The 20,681-nt window shown below is 37.5% G+C and overlaps 2 protein-coding genes and 1 long non-coding RNA gene across 4 annotated transcripts in view; 1 reads left to right on the top strand and 2 right to left on the bottom strand.

Moving 5' to 3' along the window:
• The window catches only part of STRIP1 (striatin interacting protein 1), a 34,209-nt gene extending 30,455 nt beyond the window's left edge, over positions 1–3,754 (bottom strand). For both annotated transcript variants that reach the window (XM_034414789.3, XM_034414790.3), the window contains exons 1-2: positions 3,587–3,754; positions 2,535–2,604 (exon numbers count right to left, since the gene is read on the bottom strand). In XM_034414789.3, coding sequence (XP_034270680.1) covers positions 2,535–2,604; positions 3,587–3,736 — 220 coding nt within the window. In that variant the 5' untranslated portion in view covers positions 3,737–3,754. The remainder of the gene's footprint in view (positions 1–2,534; positions 2,605–3,586) is intronic.
• Positions 3,755–3,778: 24 nt separating this feature from the next.
• LOC117664057 (uncharacterized) overlaps positions 3,779–20,681 on the top strand; it is a 43,170-nt gene continuing 26,267 nt past the window's right edge. Inside the window, exons 1-2 of the long non-coding RNA XR_015733068.1 lie at positions 3,779–3,875; positions 18,813–18,968. This is a non-coding gene — a long non-coding RNA (uncharacterized LOC117664057). The remainder of the gene's footprint in view (positions 3,876–18,812; positions 18,969–20,681) is intronic.
• The window catches only part of AHCYL1 (adenosylhomocysteinase like 1), a 43,379-nt gene continuing 30,746 nt past the window's right edge, over positions 8,049–20,681 (bottom strand). The window contains exons 8-17 of the mRNA XM_034414787.3: positions 20,478–20,594; positions 20,232–20,295; positions 18,810–18,898; positions 14,414–14,484; positions 14,021–14,115; positions 13,836–13,934; positions 13,103–13,171; positions 11,551–11,629; positions 10,624–10,744; positions 8,049–10,277 (exon numbers count right to left, since the gene is read on the bottom strand). Coding sequence (XP_034270678.1) covers positions 10,271–10,277; positions 10,624–10,744; positions 11,551–11,629; positions 13,103–13,171; positions 13,836–13,934; positions 14,021–14,115; positions 14,414–14,484; positions 18,810–18,898; positions 20,232–20,295; positions 20,478–20,594 — 811 coding nt within the window. The 3' untranslated portion in view covers positions 8,049–10,270. The remainder of the gene's footprint in view (positions 10,278–10,623; positions 10,745–11,550; positions 11,630–13,102; positions 13,172–13,835; positions 13,935–14,020; positions 14,116–14,413; positions 14,485–18,809; positions 18,899–20,231; positions 20,296–20,477; positions 20,595–20,681) is intronic.

Genomic DNA, 20,681 nt, shown 5'->3' with positions numbered 1-20,681 from the left:
TGGCTTAGGACCGGGGTACTTACGAGACCGCCTTCTGCCACCAATAGCCTCTCACCGCCCAGTACGCTCCCATAGAGGGGCTTCTCAGGGTGCCGTCAGCCAAACAGTGTCGACTGGCGGCCCCCAGGGGGAGAGCCTTTTCTGTGAGGGCACCCACCATCTGGAACGAGCTCCCCCCAGAGATACAGAAGATTCCGGATCTGCGCACTTTCCGCCGTGCCCTCAAAACATTCCTGTTTCAGCAGGCCGGCCTGGCCTAACTTTCCCTTTATATTGCTTTTGATTTTATTTTAAACTGGGATGTCTTGAATTATCTAGGACCAGAGTGTTTAGTATATTTTAATTGGTTTTTTTAACCTTTGTATTACATGTATTTTTATCGTTCGCTGTTCACTGCCCTGAGTCCCTCAGGAATAGGGCGGTATATAAATTTAATAAATAAATAAATAAATAAATAAATAAATAAATAAATAAATAAATAAATAAATAAATAAATAAATAAATAAATAAATAAATAAATAAATAAATAAATAAATAAATAGCTAGATAGCTAGATAGATAGATAGATAGATAGATAGATAGATAGATAGAATGGACTCTTGGCAGTTCATTTTAAATCAAGTCTATCATCCATTTAAAAAAAATAGCACTGAAAGATAACTTGCCATCTTGAACTGCTATCAAAGTTTAGTTTTACCAAGCTTAATTGGGCTCTAGTAGGGTGCATCATCCCAGACAACTCTGTTCAACACCTAACATTAATAGGCAGGCAGGAAAAGAAGATGCTAATCCATCATAGGTAACACAAAGCATGATTTGAAAACAGATTTTAAACAATGGCTCCACATGTTGCTTAATAGCCGGCCTATAATAATAGTTTAGATATTCAGATCTAATTCTCAACTATGTATTGTTTATGTGTTATGTCTCAAGATATATTTCCCTTTTATGGAAGTACTATAAAATAAGACTAGATTCAAAGTAGTATGAAAGAAATTTCTCCTTATACTAAAATGACAATCTTAATGAAGTTATGGGGGAATTCTCCAAACAGCATAATAGATGATGTTGGAGTTAAAGAGGAACCAGTTCAGATGATGTCCTATCAGCAATTCACAGGATAGCATAGAATATTGACAAATTGACCACTATTTAGAAAGTTGACTAATACTGAGAAGCAGAAACAGCACATTTAGCTGTGGTGACTAAGAGACTTTGCTGAAGTTGAAAAATAAAGAAGAGTATCCCTAAAAATAAACCATCAAATAAAAATATCAAGTAAGTGGACTCAATCCATAAAGCAAACATTCTGGAAAAAAGAGATTTAAATTCTGCAGAGATTCCTGCCCAAATCCTAATGGACTCTTTTATAAAGCTGGGGGGGGGGGGGCTGGAGGATTCCTACCTTTTTTCTCAAGTTCCTGTATTTTATAATTCCTTATTTCTGATATTAAATAACATGTATTTATTTTTCACATTTCTGAACCGCCCATTTCCCTCGGAGGGATTCCTGATGTGGGGGGTAGAGAGGAGAATATTCCATAGATGGGGGCCCCACAGTCAAAATTCATTAACCAATGCGGTCTGTAATATATACCTTCCCTCCTAACCCGGTGGGAGGGCTGATGTAGTGGGATGAGTCATTGGTATGAGTCTAGTTTCTTTGATTGTGCTTTGCAGTTAAGGGACTTGACAGTTTGTACAACTTAAATCATACAAGTAGTACTTGACTTATAATCACAAAGAAACCCGGAATTATGCTTATAGCTGTTACACATGTAAGTCAAGGCACCAGACACAGTTTTACAACTGGTTTTACAACAGGTATAAAGCTAGTCACCATGGTCATTAAGTGAATCACATAATCGTTAAGCGAACACTGTAGTCATTATGCAAATTCAGCATATTCAGTGAGGGGGTTTTTTGCCAGGACATGGCAAAAATGGGGTAGATCACAATTGTGTGACCATGGGATACTGCAATCGGTCATAAATGCAAGCAGGTTGCCAAGTGCCTGAAGTGTAATCATGTGACCATGGGATTTGCAGGAATCATAACTTTGAGGATGGGTTGTAAATAGCTTTTTTAAATAATCTGTCATAACTTTGAGTGGTCATTAAGATACCAGCTGTAAATTGAGAACTACTTGTACAAAAGAAATGCCAAATGAAAACTTTCATGTGAATGCTACTTCACTAAAACTTTATAAAGGAGTCCTCATAAAAATTATGCAATTTTAACTAGTGACATTGAAACCGACAGTGGAAATTATGCTACATTGCATTTCAGGTTAAAGGACTGGATGGACACATTCCTGCTGCACCTGTCAGTCACTCTGAGCTGCACCATGATTCAGAAAGTAATGCTTGTTGCTGACAGCTGCTTACAAGCATACCTAACTTTGTCCATTTTGAATCTGAAGCCTACTGAGTCCTAAAAATTATAGCAACTGGTTTAACTTTTGTTTTATATGGGTCACTGAAAGAAAACTGTGCCAGATATAAGCAAAGAAACTCAAGCAATTCCTGCTTTACCTGAGAGTTCAGCGGTCCACTTGTCGGCATCTGCATATTCAAACTCAAAGTCTGGTGATTCTGAATAGCCCTAGAAGAAGATGACAGCTTAACTAAACTGTTTTCCAAGGCTGGTTATTTTTATTTTTTTTAATTAAAGAAGCTAAAACCTTCCCCATATAGCTTCACTGTTACCATGGTAACTCATGTACAAAACTGGTGCTTTCACTAGGAATGAAGCACAGCTCAAGTCCAAAAAACCTCCTGTCTTTATTTTTTTACTCTCACCCAGGACGATTTGCTACTTTGCTCAGTCACTTATGCCCCATCTAGGCTTGCCAGAGCAAACACCCTCTGCAGCTCTACGGTGCCGCTCTCCCCTCAAAACCAAATTCACTAATTTTAATGGGCTATTTCCAGATGAACACCTTCATTCTTCAGCCGCCCACCCCCTTGTAAATTATTTGTCCCCAGACTGAGAGGGGGGGGGGAGTTATTTTTTCATTGTATTTCCCCCTTTTTCATTGTGTTGTTATGCATCTCGAACACATTGTCTTTTCAGTACAATAAGAAGTATGATATAACTACAAATTCTTGACATTCTATTATTTAGATAACTAGGAAAGAGCTTTTTTTTTTTTAAAGGAAGAGCTCTGTCGTGTATAGAAGCAGGTCAGACTGACAAACAAAACTCTAGCCTGGTGTTTCCCAAGCTTGGCATTCTTGTGAATTGAAGTCCGCTTATCTTAAAAGTTGCCCGGCTTGGTGAATCCTGTTCTAAGGGGCTACCTGGTCAAGCCTTTTCTTCCGAGCGAAGGAAGGCAAAACTCGCGCGGAGGCGGCTGAGGGGGCTTTGAAAGAGAGACTGTTAATAAAAAAAAAAAACAACCCAGGCCCGTAAACAGAACGAGGACTCCCAAACCAATCCTGCTCGCCCTTCGCAACTCAGAGACCCCCGCCAAATCAAATCATGGGGGTTGGGGGGGGGAAAGAGGCACTCCCTCAAGGCGCCTTGGCGTCGTTCCCCAAGAGGCAAGTGGGCGAGTCCGCGCCGCCTCCCCACCCCGCCTAACCTCCGAGTCTTTACGCTGGTTACGATTAGGCTCCCGGCCTTTCCCTCCCGGCGGTGGCGGGGGCGTCGTCGTGGTGAGTCCAAGTCCTCCGCTCCGTTGTTTGTTATTGACGATGAGCAAGCCCGGACCACCACCGCAGCCCGGCTCCATCACGACGGGCCGGCAGCTCTCGCGTAAATTGAGAGGCGCGGCGCGGGAATCGCAGAGGAAACGTCACCATCTTGAGCGTGGCGGTTGAGGGGCGGCTTTGTCAAGGTGCCATCTTGAACGCTGCGGCAGTCAAGCGAAGGTACTGTGTAAGGGAATGCGGGGCCAATGGCGGAACGTCGAAGTCATCTTGGTTGCCTCACGCCCTTCTCAGACCTCCCCTTCTGGGGTTCCCCTCCCTCCCGCCCAGAGCCTTTTAGGTGAAATTGTGGCTGGTAATCCTGCGTTGCCTTATGAGTTTTAGTCAACGGAATCTTTAGTCCTATGTATTCTGCCGAAATTAAGGCGAGAGTTACAAGGTCTGGGTTGCAAAAATCCGAATGACCGTTGGAAAAGTTAACCCTTTGCAATCTCGGGGTCGTGTGGATTTTTGCAATTCAGGCAGACTTGCAGGTTTACCTTAAAGAGTGTTCGTGTGCAACAGAAATATAGTAAGATTTTAGCTTTTTTTAAAAAAAATTTTTTTTACTGTTTATGCTATTGCTTAAAAAAGCATTTTTTTGAATTTTTTTTACCGTTTATGGTATTGCTTAAAAATACCTTGTTATAATGACATTTGCCAGGGCAGCGAAGCCTATCCCGTATAAATTGGGACGGCCACTATCTGGAGTAAATAAAATCCAAGCTCTTTTCGCTGCTACCCAACCCGGTTTTGATACAGTAACCCTATTAAAATATAACAAGACGAACACAATTGGTTTTATAAGTTGGTGGGTATTTATGCAGTGCGAACATGGTATCTGAAATTGGGCTAATACACACACACCAAGAGAAATATTGTACCTATATTAGTAGAGAGTACTTTCTGATTAAATGTAAGCGTTTAACGGAGCTCAAAATTTTGTGCCTTTTATTTTGCAGCTATGAAGAGTTAATTCATCTGTTAACACCCAATTCGCAATTAAGTGATAAGACATTTTGTTAACACTAGGCTTTTATATTTCTAGGCAGAGGGAAACTTACTGGAAGTCAAGCTTTAGGTATACCAGATGATGAAAAAGTTTTTATTCATATGTGCTTCTTAAAGGCTATATTATAAAGTTTTCAAGTTCCAAAGAAAATAGCAGTACCATAAAATATGGCTGTATAGTGACCTGGATTTGAAGGGTGAAATGTGATGTGCAGGCAGTTTTGGGAGAAGATACATTGCTTTACAGTGTTCCCTGAAAGCTGCTGAATATGCCTGCCAAATTACATTTTGCTCTTCAAATCTGTATCACTTCACAATCCTGCTGAATAATCTGTTTTGCTGGCAGCAAAAGGAGCATGTTTGAAATATAATTTGGGATAATATGGCTGATTTATCTCTTAAAACTTGTCTTTGCCTCCAGCTTTGTCAATAAACAGGTATGTGTTTTTATGGTCTCCGGTTCAAATGTACGCTGGAAAAATTCTTTTACAAAATGTATAAAGTGCTGGGGGGGAGGGGAGGCATGTGTCTAATTGGCTCTTCTGTTTTACAGGCTGCTACAATATGACTACATCCTGGCTACTGTTTCCTTTTGATAGTTTAAGTTGTTTTCCAATCTGGGCAAATTCCAGATGTATTAATTTAAACTCCCAGAATTCTTTGCAATAGCATGCTGATTGGATAATTCTGGGAGTTAAAAGTTTTACACATCTGGAAATTGCTTACAGAAACACTGTTCGATGTGAACATATTACCAGCACTGCTATAATAGTATATGTGTAGCATCAGACAGATGTGGTAAATGAAAACACCAGAGGTTGAATAAAGTCGGTGTGCTAAAGGAATATTTTGAGAAATAGGACTGCAATCAACTGAGATTTCTTTATACTATGGTTACACAATTACTGCAATTTAGGGAAAACGTTTTTGCTTCCTAATTTTTATGATGTTCACACACAGTGGAATATGCAGTTGAATACAAGTTACTTCTGTTTGCCTTCAGGTCATGCTTTCTTGTACAGGAGAAACCAACATTCCAAAACATCCACATGTTAAATATGCATTACATTGGCTTGTGGAGTAGGAACAACATTTATAACATTATACTGAATTTTGAAGCAGTAGAAAGAGTATAATTATTAGTATTTGTAATGTGGATTCAGCCACAGATAGTAGAGAGACAGCATGTTCCTCAGCAAAATCCTCAGTTTGACTTGATACTGCCAAATCAAGTCCACATCTTATCATAGACAAGCTATTGCTACACTGGCCAGATTCATCCTTGGTTTTATGGCTGCAGTTTTTAAAATTCCCAGTATCAAGTCATAAGTTCTGGTTACTTCTGAGTGCTTCTATTCACGCTTCTTTTTAGATTCCCAAGTCATTTCTATTTCTAATTGTTCTGTACCTCTTTTCTTTTTTCTTATCAAAGGATCTCCAAAATATTCATTTATAATTTTTGACCTCCATATTATTTTAGGGTTTCGTGTACTTCTTTAGTCTTGCAAAAAATTTAAAAAATCTAACACTTAATTCTCAAATGCAAAGATCTTCTAGATTTAACTTATCAAATTTCTGTACCACCAATCACTCTTGCATGCCTCTGAAGGCTTTTACAGGCCTTTACAGTTTAGAACCCAAAAGCCAATTATTAACTTTTCTGGGCCCTAAAATCATCAGAGACCGGGTGAAAGAACCACTTTAAGAGTCGACCTATAGTAACAGAATGTTTGCTTCAGATGAATTTATATGAGACATTTTACATTTCCCAGAACTTTCGAATCTTGTTGCATCCTCTAAAATCTGTTAGCCCCCATTTTCATTCCCTGTTCATTGATTAAGATGCAGATATTTATGCTGCATCACATTTTCTGTATTTCTATAGTTTTTATCAGATAAACTATGTTAACAAATTTTAGAATAGATTTCTTATTCCAGAGTTGAAAAGCTAGAGTGGGAAATTGAGAAAAAAAAAAAAAACCACCACAGAACTTCAGAAGTTAGCAGTGGGAACCACCTCTATACTGGTGCCAAGAAAACTGCATGACTTTTTCCATGACATCACCAAGAGCCAAGTTCAACTTAAGGACATTTCATTTTTATTTCTGCTCAGCCAGGTGGCAGCATGTAGCTAACCCAACTGATCTAGAAGATCTAAGCAGGTGAATACTTGGTTAGTATTGGATGGGAAGCCAGGATGAAAGCTAAGGTTGGTAGGGTAAACTGAGAAGGTAAAATCTTAGGCCATGGCAAACTGCTTCACTGATATAGCTGTTAAGTCACCAGCTCAATTGAAAGACCACTTTAAAAAAAACCATTAATACAACAAACCTGGACTTTTCAATAATATCTCAATCTGTACATAGATGATATGGCAAACCTACCATTTTATCTGAAAAAGCATGAGCAGAGGATGATTCAAAACAGTTTTAGGTTAAGCATGAATTTATATTCTTTGTTTTGAACAGCATATTTTTATAGAAGTGAATATTCAACCAGTTTCCAATCTATAAATCTTATCTTCGCTGAACTTCAATAATTTTCATTAAGTTATTGGATTAAGTTATATACTATATAATAAGACTACTAGCAATAACAGAAAAGAACCATGTGGATGAATGAGAATTAGCTTAGATCTACTGCAAATGTTTTCTAGAAAGATTTAAACACTGATATTTTCCCTTAATGTTTTGTAGTTTCCAAGGATAGCACAACACAAGTTATTTCTTCCTCACAAAACTTGCTACGGTAGGAAAGGATAGGTATGCTTCAAGGCAGAAAAATATAGTACAGGTTGTCCTCGACTTATATTCACAATAGAACCCAAAATTTATGTTGCTAAGTGAAACATTTGTTAAATGAGTTTTGCCCCATTTTACGCCCATTCTTGCCACATGGCAAGAATGGTCGTAAAATGGGGCAAAACTCATTTAACAAATGTGAATCATAGCGGTTGTTAAGTTAATAACATGGTAATTAAGTGAATCTGGCATCCCCATTGACTCTGCTTGCCAGAAGGTTGTAAGAGGTGATCACATGACCCGGGGACACTGCAACTGTTATAAATATGAGTCAGTTGCCAAAATTCTGAATTTTAATCACATGACCAAGGGGATGCTGCAATGTCTTAAGTGTGAAAAACAGTCATAATTCACTTTTTTCAGTGCCATTGTAACTTTGAATAATCACTAAATGAACTGTTGTAAGTTGAGGACTACCTGTATATCTTCCTCAATCCATATTTATTTTACTCTGTTCAAGAGAATGAATAGGTTATCAGTTATAAAGAGGTAAAATATAATATGGTATTACTTAAGCAGAAGAAAAGAATACTGAGGTCAGAGATAGCTTTCTAATCATTTATTCAGACTTTGCGTAATGATTATTGCTCATTTGCAAGGATTATTAATATTGCATTCATTAAAAATCATTCATATACAAAATAAACCTATCCCCATCTGGACTAATGCTATAACATGCTCCCTCTGATTGAACTGAGGTGTTGCTAGGTATGAGAATTTATTTCATGGCTTATACAGAGATGGAGCCCTTAGCTAAGATATTTATTGACATTGCAACATAGAGGCAGAGAAATGGAATGAAAAAGCCCTCCTAAACTTCTGGAAGCCTTTCTGGAATACACTCTGCTGGATTTACCTAATTCTGTTATAAGAAATTGTAAGAGTGCTGTGAAAAGTAAAAAATAAATTCAAGATATCATCCCAATGAAATATTTGGGGAAAAAAGTTTGTTTGTTTAAGCTGGGATTATCATACGATCAAGAAAACAATAATTTGGCCTGGCCATACTTAAAGTCAGATTCTGAAACTGAGGGAATATGAACATCTTGAGGCAGAGTTTAGTAGAAGCTCTTCTACTAAAAGTCAATGTCCTGCATCATTCTGCAAGACTAGTAGATGTCACTATGCTACTGCCAAAAAGAAATACTTATTTGGATACTTATTGAGAGAGCCATTTAGAAACAGAGAGTAAGCATGATGGATGTGCAAATGTTTGGGGTCTCAGTGTCCTCATCAAATTGTAAGTGCTTTACTCTCTTCAGTGAAGGACTAGCTACCAAAAAGTCTTTATCATACAATAGTGGGGCAAAATTTATGAAGGAGCTAATAATGACACATTCAATATTTACATCTAGTTTTCCACAAGGATTACATAAAAAGGCAGGAAAAAAAATCAAAATTGGTCATTATGTTCACAAAATCTCTGGCTCACTGATGCTATCTCTTGATACTTCAGCAGATCAGACCCCAACAATTGGCTTGACTCACCATCTTTCACTTAACATTTGCTTTTCCTAATCCTGAAGCTCCTCTCCCCATCTCCTCCTCCATTTCATGGCACTATAATATGAAACCCGGGCTGTACTATAATCTCACAGGAGAGATACCAGTGCATCATATTAACTGGATAGAATATACTAATTACTAGGATAAAAAAATTAAAGCAGCAGAGCACTTGAAATAGTAGTGCCAATGGAAAGGGATCCACCTTCACTATTCATTTGGTACAAATGGAGCCTGAAGATGGAGGGAAGTGCCTTACACAATGAGTAACTCTCCCTAGGATCTTAAAATTTACCATAAATGATCATGCAAATGTTTCCTGTGCTATGTGAATGAAGGAATGGAGAACATGAGATGCTATCTCAGTTCAAGAGGGCCGATCTGGTTGTTGGTGGTCCCAAAATTCTGCTAAGTATTAACTAAAATAGTCTTGCTAGTTTATCAAACCAGAAGCAAATTATTTTTTTAAAACCACAGCCTTTAAGAATATGATATGGGTACATCTTGGTTTAAACAGCAAAAATAAAATAATTGAAAATTCAAATGCTATAAAAATGGATAGCCATATCCATTTCAATTCAGTTTAGCACCCTAGCAACTTAAAAAGAGAAGTTAAAACTGCCTACATTTAGTATAACCAGGCATGCAGTTATACACTTGAAGTAGGAAAAAATATCTTAATTGATCATAAATAATAGGTGATATTGTCCTACTGAAATCAAGAGGACATTTTCCACATAAAGAATGAAGATTAGGCATTTGTGGAATATACACCTATAACCCAACTGGCCACAAGGTGTCAAGTCTGTTCCCATGGAGGAGAAGGAACACTAATGTAGCAGCTAATAAATAGGGGCTCATTAAGGCAATTTAGAATTTGCAATTAATTTTCACACAGAAAAAATAGTACTCTTAATATTCTGCAGTTCTACCAGCTACAACTAAGGTGCTCTGAAATTTTTAAATTAAAAAACAAAATCACATGAAGAGAATGCCCCACATCACCAATGGAAATCCTCTCCCCAGTACCAGAGGAAGAGAATTAAAACCACATTACTTCTGTGGCGGTGTAGCAAGGAATCCCAAATTGTTTGCAGGATCAATACTGAGACAGGGAAATATTAAAAAGAACTGGACAGGATAATATAATCACATGAATAAAACAAAAGTCTTCCAAAGTGACACACAAAAAGTTATTTAAAAATATTTCTGCTAAAGCTCTTGTGTATATTATGTGGTCTGGTTCTTCAGCATTATGGTCCATTAGTACCTACAGCAAAGGACAAAAAAAAAAAGACAAAGTTAATCAGAGTGCAAGACCAAGTACCTTTTGTGCATCAAATTTGTTGCCAAATGTAATCTTTCTTTGTTCAATGCAAAAAAAAACCAACAACCCATAGTTGGCACTGTAAACAAGCCAATTTGTTTTACATTTTATCTATGTTTAAATAAACATTTCAGCTTTTATAACCACATTATCAGGGTTAGGCTGGGAAAGATAAAAAAGCCAACAACAATAGCTTATCACTGAGAAATGATGACACTAGTCTATTTATTCTGTTGTAACAAAGGACACCATTAAGTCTCTTTCTCATTTTAACTCATGGAGATCTTACCTATAATAGTTTGGTTTGAAGGGCCCATTCTTATTGAGTCCCAAATATTTTGCTTGATCATCTGTTAGTTCTGTCAGATGAGCGTCAAATGATGGCAGATGCAAGCTGGCAACATATTCATCTAGGAAGGTCAAAAACAGATAGCTATTAGTTTAAGCTGTTTTTTTAAAAATTGTTTATACTGCCACAAAGCTTTTAAGAAGCTGATCTGGAAAATAGTCCTCTCCATCATTAGTCTCTAGATGAGGCCATCTGCAAGGTCTAGCAGAGCCATTATTACAGATTGCATAAACACTGAGGCAGAAGGATAATACACTGAGTATTTTCTTGACTTTTGTTCCCTCATCATTCTAATATGGATCTTTTTATTTTTTTAGATTTTGATTTTGAAATGGAAATGATTTAAGAGGTAAAAAGATCTTGATACTTCCCAGTCTAAACTCAATATTGAATTTTAAAAAATTCTAATTCTTATCTAAGATCTAAACTGAAGATGTTTCATTAATGTACTAATCAGCAACTTATTAGTGCCCCATGAAAACAATTATTTATGCAATTTCTTCAGATTTTATGCAATTTCCTTTTTTCAAATTTCTTATTTTGGTGCTGGCAGTTCTTTTAAATACATATCCTACTATGACAGTTTTAATTCCATGCCAAGTTTATATTAAGTTCAGAATCTGGATAATAAAGTACAAATGCACTAAATAAAAAGTAATTAAATACTTTTGATTAAAATAACTATTTATAAAAACACTAGAATTAAAATGGCTTAAAGCTCAATGGTCTAATATGAAATGGGTAGGTAATACAAATCACAAGTATACCAAACAGATATGGCTTACATTTCAAGGTCTCTTTCAATACAGAAGCTATTGTTCAATAATCAATGGATTATACTTAAGAAGTCACAGATTATTTGCTTACCCATCTTCTTAGGCAACAGATATACATCTTGTTTGTATCTTCCCTCAGGAGCATTGTAAAGCTCAATCAAAGCCAAAGCCTATTAAGATCAGAGAGATGCTGAAATTAACAATAACTGCAGAGTTTATATTGAGGCTCTGATATGGCCAGTGATAAAGACATTTAGAAATATTAAATATACTTTAAATGCTGGATTGTGAGACTCCTAGCATTTATCGATAACTGAAGAAAGTGCTAAAGTACTATTATATATGTAGATCATCAGACAGATGGATTTTTTTTTAAATTTTAGACACAATACATTCTAAATGAAAGGGAAGTGATTAATATCTATATTTTGCCCAAAATGCACAAGCAGTGATTTGGGAAAAATGAGAACATGTTAAGTTAACTGTAATTATTTGAATTAAGATATGTAACTGAAGCTATTTAACACAAAAAAGCTCTCCCCCTTAATATACTTTACTTTACTTTACTTTTATTAGACTTCTATACCGCCCTTCTCCCGAAGGACACAGGGCGATGTACAGCCATATTAAAACACATAAAATTTACAAAATTTAAAAACCATTAAATCAAATATACAAAAATTTGGCCCACAAATTAAAACTAACATACACCCATTAAAATTCATATTCATATTAGGCCAGCCCGGCTTGTTGAAACAAGAGGGTCTTCAGGGCGCGGCGAAAGGTGCGTAGGTCGGGGATCATACGCACATCTAGGGGCAGCTCATTCCAGAGGGCTGGTGCCCCCACAGAGAAGGCTCTCCCCCTGGGCATCGCCAGTCGACATTGTTTGGCCAACGGCACCCTGAGGAGCCCCTCTCTGTGGGAGTGTATTGGCCGGTGGGAGGCTGTCGATGGCAGAAGGCGGTCTTGTATATATCCCGGTTCTAAGCCATGGAGCTTTAAAGGTGGTGACCAACACCTTGAATCGCACCCGGAAGACCACCGGGAGCCAGTGCAGCTCGTGCAGGAGAGGTGTCACGTGGGTACGACGAGTCGCCCCCATAATCACCCGCGCGGCCGCATTCTGGATCAGTTGGAACCTCCGAGTGCTCTTCAAGGGGAGCCCCATGTAGAGAGCGTTACAGTAGTCCAGACGGGACGGAATGAGGGCATGAGTGACCGTGTGCAGGGCATCCCGGTCCAGAAAGGGACGCAACTGGTGTATCAGGTGAACCTGATAAAAAGCTCGCCTGGCCACGGCAGTCATATGATCTTCCAAAGACAGCTGTGCATCCAGGAGACCACCCAAGTTGCGAGCCCTCTCTGAGGGGGCCAAGATCTCGCCCCCAATAGTCAGCGATGGAACCAGCTGAATATACAAATCAAGTATGTTTTCAAAGGCATAAGTACCAAAACAATGCACAATTAACTGCCTTTAAAGAAGACAATTCGGGGAATGGAATGATGGTTTCATATGTAGGCTAATACTACAGATAATCTATATTATGTATAGATTTCTTCTATTTTCTTTCTTCACAATCAACACATTGCAAATGCAGACTAAGGCAAAGTGTCTAAGTTAAGTATTGGCAACTGAATACCTGAGTGGTAGCCGTAATGGACAGGACAAAAGTAGGAACAGTTGAACAGCTTAGATTGAGAAGTCGCCCCTATGTTAAAAACAAAAACAAAACTCTGAAATAATTGCAAGTGGTAAACATGGATTAGAGCCATTAAAACTGAGGACAATATTTTAGTTTCAATTTACTTTACCAAATACCGTGTTTCCCCGAAAATAAGACCGTCTTATATTTTTTTGAACCCTGAAATAAGCGCTTGGCCCTATTGCCATGCGCTCAAAAGCCCAATTGGGCTTATTATCAGGAGATGTCTTATTTTGGGGGAAACAGGGTACCTACTGACAAGAAATGTAGAGTTGATCTGAAATTATTAAATAATATCTTAAATCTTTTAAATCTGGAAAAACTGAGATAGTCTATATAGTTTGGATATAAGGAAATTAACTCATCATTGGGAAAATAATCAATTTCAGATGTGAAGATTAACTGAACCCAAAAGAGACCACATAATCTAGAAATAAGACTCACATCCACATCGATCTTGTTGGCTTTGCATTTCTGCATAATTGAAATACCCTGAATTGTACAGAAAAAACTTTCTGTACATGCTTTTTGTTTCAGTTCCATAATTGTTTGCCAGAATAATTTATTCTTATTTGTAATCATTTATAGCTAGATACACCACCATGCTATTTTTCATTATCTTGGATCTTGAGAAATAGTTTAAGACATACCTGAATCTTTCTACACATACCTCAGCTAGTAGAACAACTCTTTTGCCATCAGGCCAGATTACATGATCCACCTGAGAACGTACCCGCTCCCATGTAAGTTCTGGAGTACGAAGACTAGCCTAAGAAAGGAAACATTCAGAGAGGTTTAACTACAAGATTTCATTGGGAGAAGAGAAAAGAGAAACCAAGGATAATAAATACTTACCACATCAATTTCAGTGTTGGAATGTCCCATGTTACATACAATGCAACTATTCTTCATTCGATCCAAATGTTCTCTAGTCACCACATTCTTATTCCCTACATTGAAAAAAGGCATCTATAGCAAGCTGATGATTTACTTTAGCTATCCTATTTTTCCTTGCCTGTCCCTACATTTTTAATTCCAAATTTTACATATAGAACAAAACAGCAAGTTACATAACTAATATTTCCCAACATTTTGAAGATTCATACATTATTTTAATGCTGAATTTTGAGTAGGGGAATCTAATTTTTAACCATCCAAAAATAGAAAAACAATTTTAAAATTTCACTGCTGGGGAAATAACATTAATTTAAAATAGGAACATTACTTGTCTTTCTCAGAATGCTTTACCTGTGCAGGTTATGACTACATCCATCTGACGAATTACTTCATTGAGTTTCACTACCCGAAATCCATCCATGCTACCACACAGAAATGAAAGAATAAAGGAACACTGATCACAACACTGTAAAACAATAGGATGAACAATTTGTCCATCTAATCAACTTCTCAAAATAGAATAAATTAAAAACTCATTGTCAATATTGCACCATAACTGAATATATCTATTCTTAAATTGTTATTTAGATGATGGTCTTGTTCAATAATTTATTTCATAAATAAATTGATACAAAGGTATTTTTAAAGAGATCAATAAAAATAATTTTACTGTTACCGAAATGTAAAGGAATTTTTCATATACATTTGTAAGTTAGATACAGTACCTGAATTAATAAAATTAGGTCTGTTCTTACTAATACTGTCAAAGAATCCAAACCATTTTGTTTTGCTATGTTTTAAAGAGCAAAAGACGAGAAATATTCTATGAACTACACAGATTCCCACATGCCCAATGGTGAATTACTACACTTCCAATTCTCAACAACCAAGTACCATTTTCACAATTTGGTTATTCATTTCATAGATTTCATTGTCTGAAACAGCAGCAATAGAATAAATAAACCAAAGTAGCCCACAACAGCTAGTATCAGGTTAAGACTGATATTACTTGATTGCTTTTGTGTACACTAGATATACAATACTGAAACTTTGTTCACATAAAACAGTATTTTGCCAGCTATGAAAAAGCAAATAAGAATAAGAATAATTTTATTTCTATACTGCCCTTCTCCCGAAGGACTCAGGGCAGTGTACAGCCTATTAAAAGCACAAGACAAACATCAATTAAAATAATTTAAAATTATTAAATAATTCGGCTCAATTTAAAACCCCAGAAATTTAAAACATCCAATTTAAAATTATTATGTTGATAGCCCAACCTGGCGGAACAACAGGGTCTTGAGTGCACAGCAAAATACCCGGACGTCGGAGATCTTACGCACTTCCGGGGGCAGTTCATTCCACAGGGCTGGGGCTCCCACAGAGAAGGCCCTCCCACTGGGTGTCGCCAGCCGACATAACTTGGCCGATGGCACCCTGAGGAGACCCTCTCTGTGGGAGCGAACTGGCCGGTGGGAGGCTATTGGTGGCAGAAGTCCGTCTCGAAGGTACCCAGGTCCTATGCCATGGAGCGCTTTAAAGGTGGTGACCAACACCTTGAATCGCACCCGGAAGACCACTGGGAGCCAGTGCAGCTCGTGCAGGAGGGGTGTCATGTGGGCACAACGAGTTGCGCCCATAAAAATAAAGTGCATGACACTCTTAAAAGAGTAATATATAAGTCAGAGGTTCAATACTCAGCATGATCTGAGTCTTTCTAGAATTCAAATTCCATTCCATTCCATTCTATTAAAAAATAACTGCAGAAAAGTTAAATAGCCACACCTGTTAAATAGTTATTGTAGCACAAAGTACCTTTCTGGTAATGAAGATGAATCCAACAGAAAGGATCCCCACTTCCAATAGCTAGAAAGTAGGACCTAAGACTTCTTCCTATCCTATGGATCAGCGGTTCTCAACCTGGGGGTCGCAACCCCTTTGGGGGTCGAACGGCCATTTCACAGGGGTCGCCAAAGCCCTCTCTCGCTCCCACACGCTTTCACTCACCCTCACTCTCTGCTCTGTTGGATCGCCGGCCGTTCGTTTACCCTGCCCACTCCCAATCTATTGCTGCCTCCTGAGTCCCAGCTGATGGCTAGAGGAAAAAAAAACTGTTTAAATTCTTGCCGCGGGGCTTCAAAGGGCCGCCCTATAGTCAGTGGTGGGATTCTGCCGGTTCTAGGGGGTTCAGCCGAACCATTTGTTAAATTGCTGGCTTGCCCCGCCCCTCCGCACCACTATTTATTGCCAATAAATAGTGGTGGGCGAGGGGTGAGCCAGCAATTTAACAAACAGTTCGGTGTTTTTTTGTAATTTTATTGGCCCACGGAGCTTCAGCATAGGCTAATTAGCCCTTGATTAGATCGGCTCCCGACTCTCAGCTGATTTGGTCTCAGCTGTTTTGCTCTACTGCTTGCTCTGCTGGAGCAGATTTTTTTCCCCCTAGCTATGCTGAAAAACGAAACTGAAAGTAAAGCAGGCTGTTGGCTTTGCTGTTGCTGCAACCTTGGAAAATTAGGCAGGCAGATTTCTTTTCTTTTTCCTCACCAAAAAAGGTAAGTGCAAACAATGGGAAATTTAGGGCAAAAGAGGAGAGTTCAAGATTTTAAAAGACAAAAGAAAAAAAGCTCTATTTAACTAGGGAATTGTAATAATTGAGATACTATTAATTGTATATTGTGTTGAAAGCAGAAATGGTTAAGTTGTGGTTTGGAGGAATATATGGGGGAAATTATTTGGTTTATTATTATTGGTAAATCTAATTAATTGATTTGTAAGAAATTGGATTGCATGGAAATAATTGGAATATTCATGTTCATATTGATTAATATACAAAAAAGGTAGTAAGAATGCTGCACGAGCATAAATGTGAGGATGGTCATAAGTGTGAGGACCAGTCAAAAGTGCGAGGACCTGTCAGAAATCACTTTTTTCAACCTCTGGGTAGTCCCTATACACATAGCCATGGCCACCCGGTCACATGACCAGCTAGCCACGCCCACCCAGTCACGTGACCTCCAAGCCACACCCACAAAATAAGCCACGCCCACAGAACCGGTAGTAAAAAAATTTAGAATCCACCCCTGGTTGGGGGTCACCACAACATGAAGAATTGTATTAAAGGATCGCGGCATTAGGAAGGTTGAGAACCACTGCTATGGATGAAACCCCTTCCCTTCAGTTATATGCATTGACTTCAAATGAGTACTTTTCCCCATCTATTTCATCAACTATTTCATAGTAACAACTCGTCACTGGCAGAATACATGGGAAACAAGAACAATGTAAAACTATTAACCAAAGCACAGGAGTACAATGTGTATTTTGAACCTGGATATTTGGATTTTCTCTAACTTTATTCACCTCCAGTACAGTGGGACTGTTGAGTCCATCTTTTTTTGATAGCTAGAAAAGTATTTCATGATAAAGCCTAACTAGTTTTCTTAGTTACCAAAGATGAAGCTGACAGGAAAGAACAAGTTACCATGTACTACCTTCAGCATAAGTCGTCATAATTGTTATAACCTTTTTTGTAACACTGGGTACCTCAAAGCTGCATCTGTTTAGATGGACTTATTTATTTTATAATGTATAAGAAAGGTGGTTAATTGATCATAGACTGCCTGTCTACAAAATGTCTAGTACTGTTGCTAAAGCTGTTGATGTAACTGCCTCCTTATTAAATCAACTGTGATGCTGGAAGGGGCCTTCTACTTCTGGCTGGCTGGTTATGGTAAAACAGTACATCTTCTAACTGATCTGCAAATAGTGGATCATATACTGTGGATCATGTTCCTCTTCTTTGATCTCATTTGAAGGAGACAAATGACCAGCCCTTCACACTCTTGAGTTATTTATAAAAATAATAAAGGCAAGATAAAAAAATCTTAACATAAAAATTTTAAAAAAACCTCTAAAGTATACCTAATATGGATTCTTAAAAGTCTTGCATATGCCATATCCATTATTGGGGGTGGGGGATGGGGAAGAAAGAATGTAGGTAAAAATAGAGTTGACCTTGGTTATAAAGCAGGAATCTGGTTGTACCACCAATTTCTTGCTGGTAGATTGGTTGCTGGTGCTATCATTTGCCTTTGCTTTGTTTTGCATCAGGAAGCTCTCAGTTTTTAGCTTGGCTCAGCTTTTCTGGGCTAGCTTTGAAGCACTACTTTTTCTCTATGTTTTAAACTTCGGCTGCCAAATAGCATCTTATCTGTTGCCTATTATTGCCCCACTCATCAGCTTGAAGATGGCTGGTCAGAATGGCTTTGTTATCCTGTGGGGCAGGAAGAACTTTTATGAGCTCCCTTCTATTTAGAAGAGATAGATTTAATCCTTTCCTTAGGATCCATCTACAGTGATGAAGAATTTTATTACATTTATAAAAGTTAATGGGCTGCATGTAATTTTACTCCTTTGTTTACAGGACAGAAAAGCCACAATTCAGTCCTAAGTTGTAGCCGTGCTCTTGTTCCAAATGGTGGCCAAGGCCTCCATCAAACTGTGCACCAGATCTTCAGGAACAATCTTAATCACGAAGCCCTTAAAAAATTAATACGGGAGTGCATATCTACTGAAGATTGTACTTCCTTACAAAGATAGCTTTGATTTTAAGTTCTAGATAGAAGAACTTTTAATAATCGGTTTCATTTCAACCTTCCGAAGTAGTCACCAGAAGACCAACCAAAAATAATAAAGACAGCTGAATGATGTCAGGGAATAATGCTTGTAACAGTTCATCTCTTACCAGGCTTGAAGTGCACAGATGGGATCAATCTCTGTGATATGAACAATTGCTCCCAGAGCCTTCAGAGCTGCACAGCATCCCTTTCCAACCTGCGATACCCAAAAAGAAACACAAAATCAGAAGCTGGAAAACAATGTCTTGTCTACCTCAAAAGCAACGGTAGGTAATTATGAAACTGGTTTGAAATTTCTACACTAAAATTCAAATGTATATAATTGGTGTATTGATTAATGAACATTGATGGACTGGCAGCAAAAATACTCGGGTAACTTGTAGCCTCCCCCTTAATAGTCGTCTTCCTGTTGATATAGCATGAAGATGTTACTTCTATTCATTCCTTTACTCATAGCTGCAGTACTACTATGGTATTTACAGTACTGGCTCATTGCATAAAATTATATGATTGATGCAATTAAAAATGGAATTGATAATGTTTGCATTTGATTCCAAATATATGACATTTTTTTAGAAAAAGTATTGTTTATTTTAATTGGATTAGGCGCTCGTAAATACCTGGGAAAGAGAAACAAAATGAAGAACCTGGAAGCTCAGCCCTTTATATTCTTGTCTTACAAACCATAAATATCTTGGATATCACCATACTTATCAGTAAAAAAAAAAAGTTTCCCCATCAACAACTTTGAAAAAAAATTAAAATATTTAAGTTAGATTTATTTTCTGAGTTGGGAAATGTAATACTACAATAGAGAGAGGAAACAGGAGAGAAAAGGAGTATTTAAAATAAAATGTGGCCAAGAAGTTATCACTTCCTCTGCTCAGTTTATTACTAAGGCCTAGTTCATGACAATTATCAGTTTAATCACATAATGAAGACTCACAACTTTGAGGAAAAATACATGCCAATTTTTGTTGTATAAGAAAAAATAAGGGAAGGAAGGGAAGGGACAGAATGGGATGGGAAAGGAACTGAACCATTTTAATATTGATTTTGAACAGCTGGAAAGTATTCCAGATTCTTCTTGTTGTTAAGTATTTTGCATAAGCAATCACTTGCACTACTGCCATGAATTATTATATAGGTTGCTGTTGTAAAATTTTAAAAACGTTCAGAATTCCACATTGCCATTTATAAAGTACCATGCTGAAATAGTACATTCCATTCACATGTTAAGATTATCCTGAATATAACTGATGTATTTTACATACATTATTAATAGTAGTGATGTAAAAATAGTCACTAATAGCAGCTTGCAATTACTCTGAGTACCTTACAATTACATACACCATTTTCTGTTACAACACAATTGCTTGCTAATTGTGCTTCTATTAAGCAAGTATTACTAGTAAAAGGCAGATAATGAATACAACAAATAATGAAGGTTGTACAAAGCTAGCTATTTGCTTGTACTCATGAGAGCTCATAAAAGGACATTAGGATCATGGATTGCTTCTAATACTCACCTCACCATAACCACACACAACTACTTGTTTTCCTCCAAACATAACATCCGTTGTCCTCTTTAGACTACAGAAAAGAAAGCAACCCATTGTGAAAACACTATTCTCTTAGATTGCTCAATAAAGTAAAATTCACAGTCACTGTGTATCACAGCAGTGTATTGATTTAAACTTCTGGCAGAAAACTGAACATAAAGTTATGACACAAAACTTGAATATTCTATTTTTTTCCCCCCAGTCCAAACTCACCCATCCAAGATGGACTCTCTGCAACAGTACAAGTTATCAAATTTCTGTTTGGTGACAGAATCATTTACATTCATGGCAGGAACACAGAGTTTTCCAGCTTTTGATAATTGGTACAATCTGAAAAAAGAAGGGGAGGATGGAATATTTCCAAATTAAAGTAAGATGACCATATCTTGGCTGCAAATGTTTGGATAACCCCTAGTC

This window comes from Pantherophis guttatus, chromosome 3 (assembly GCF_059756535.1).
Source record: "Pantherophis guttatus breed Tessera chromosome 3, ASM5975653v1, whole genome shotgun sequence".
NCBI classification, from domain to species: Eukaryota; Metazoa; Chordata; class Lepidosauria; order Squamata; family Colubridae; genus Pantherophis; species Pantherophis guttatus.
Note: the sequence above shows the minus strand (reverse complement) of the source record. Positions and strands in the feature narration are given on the sequence as shown.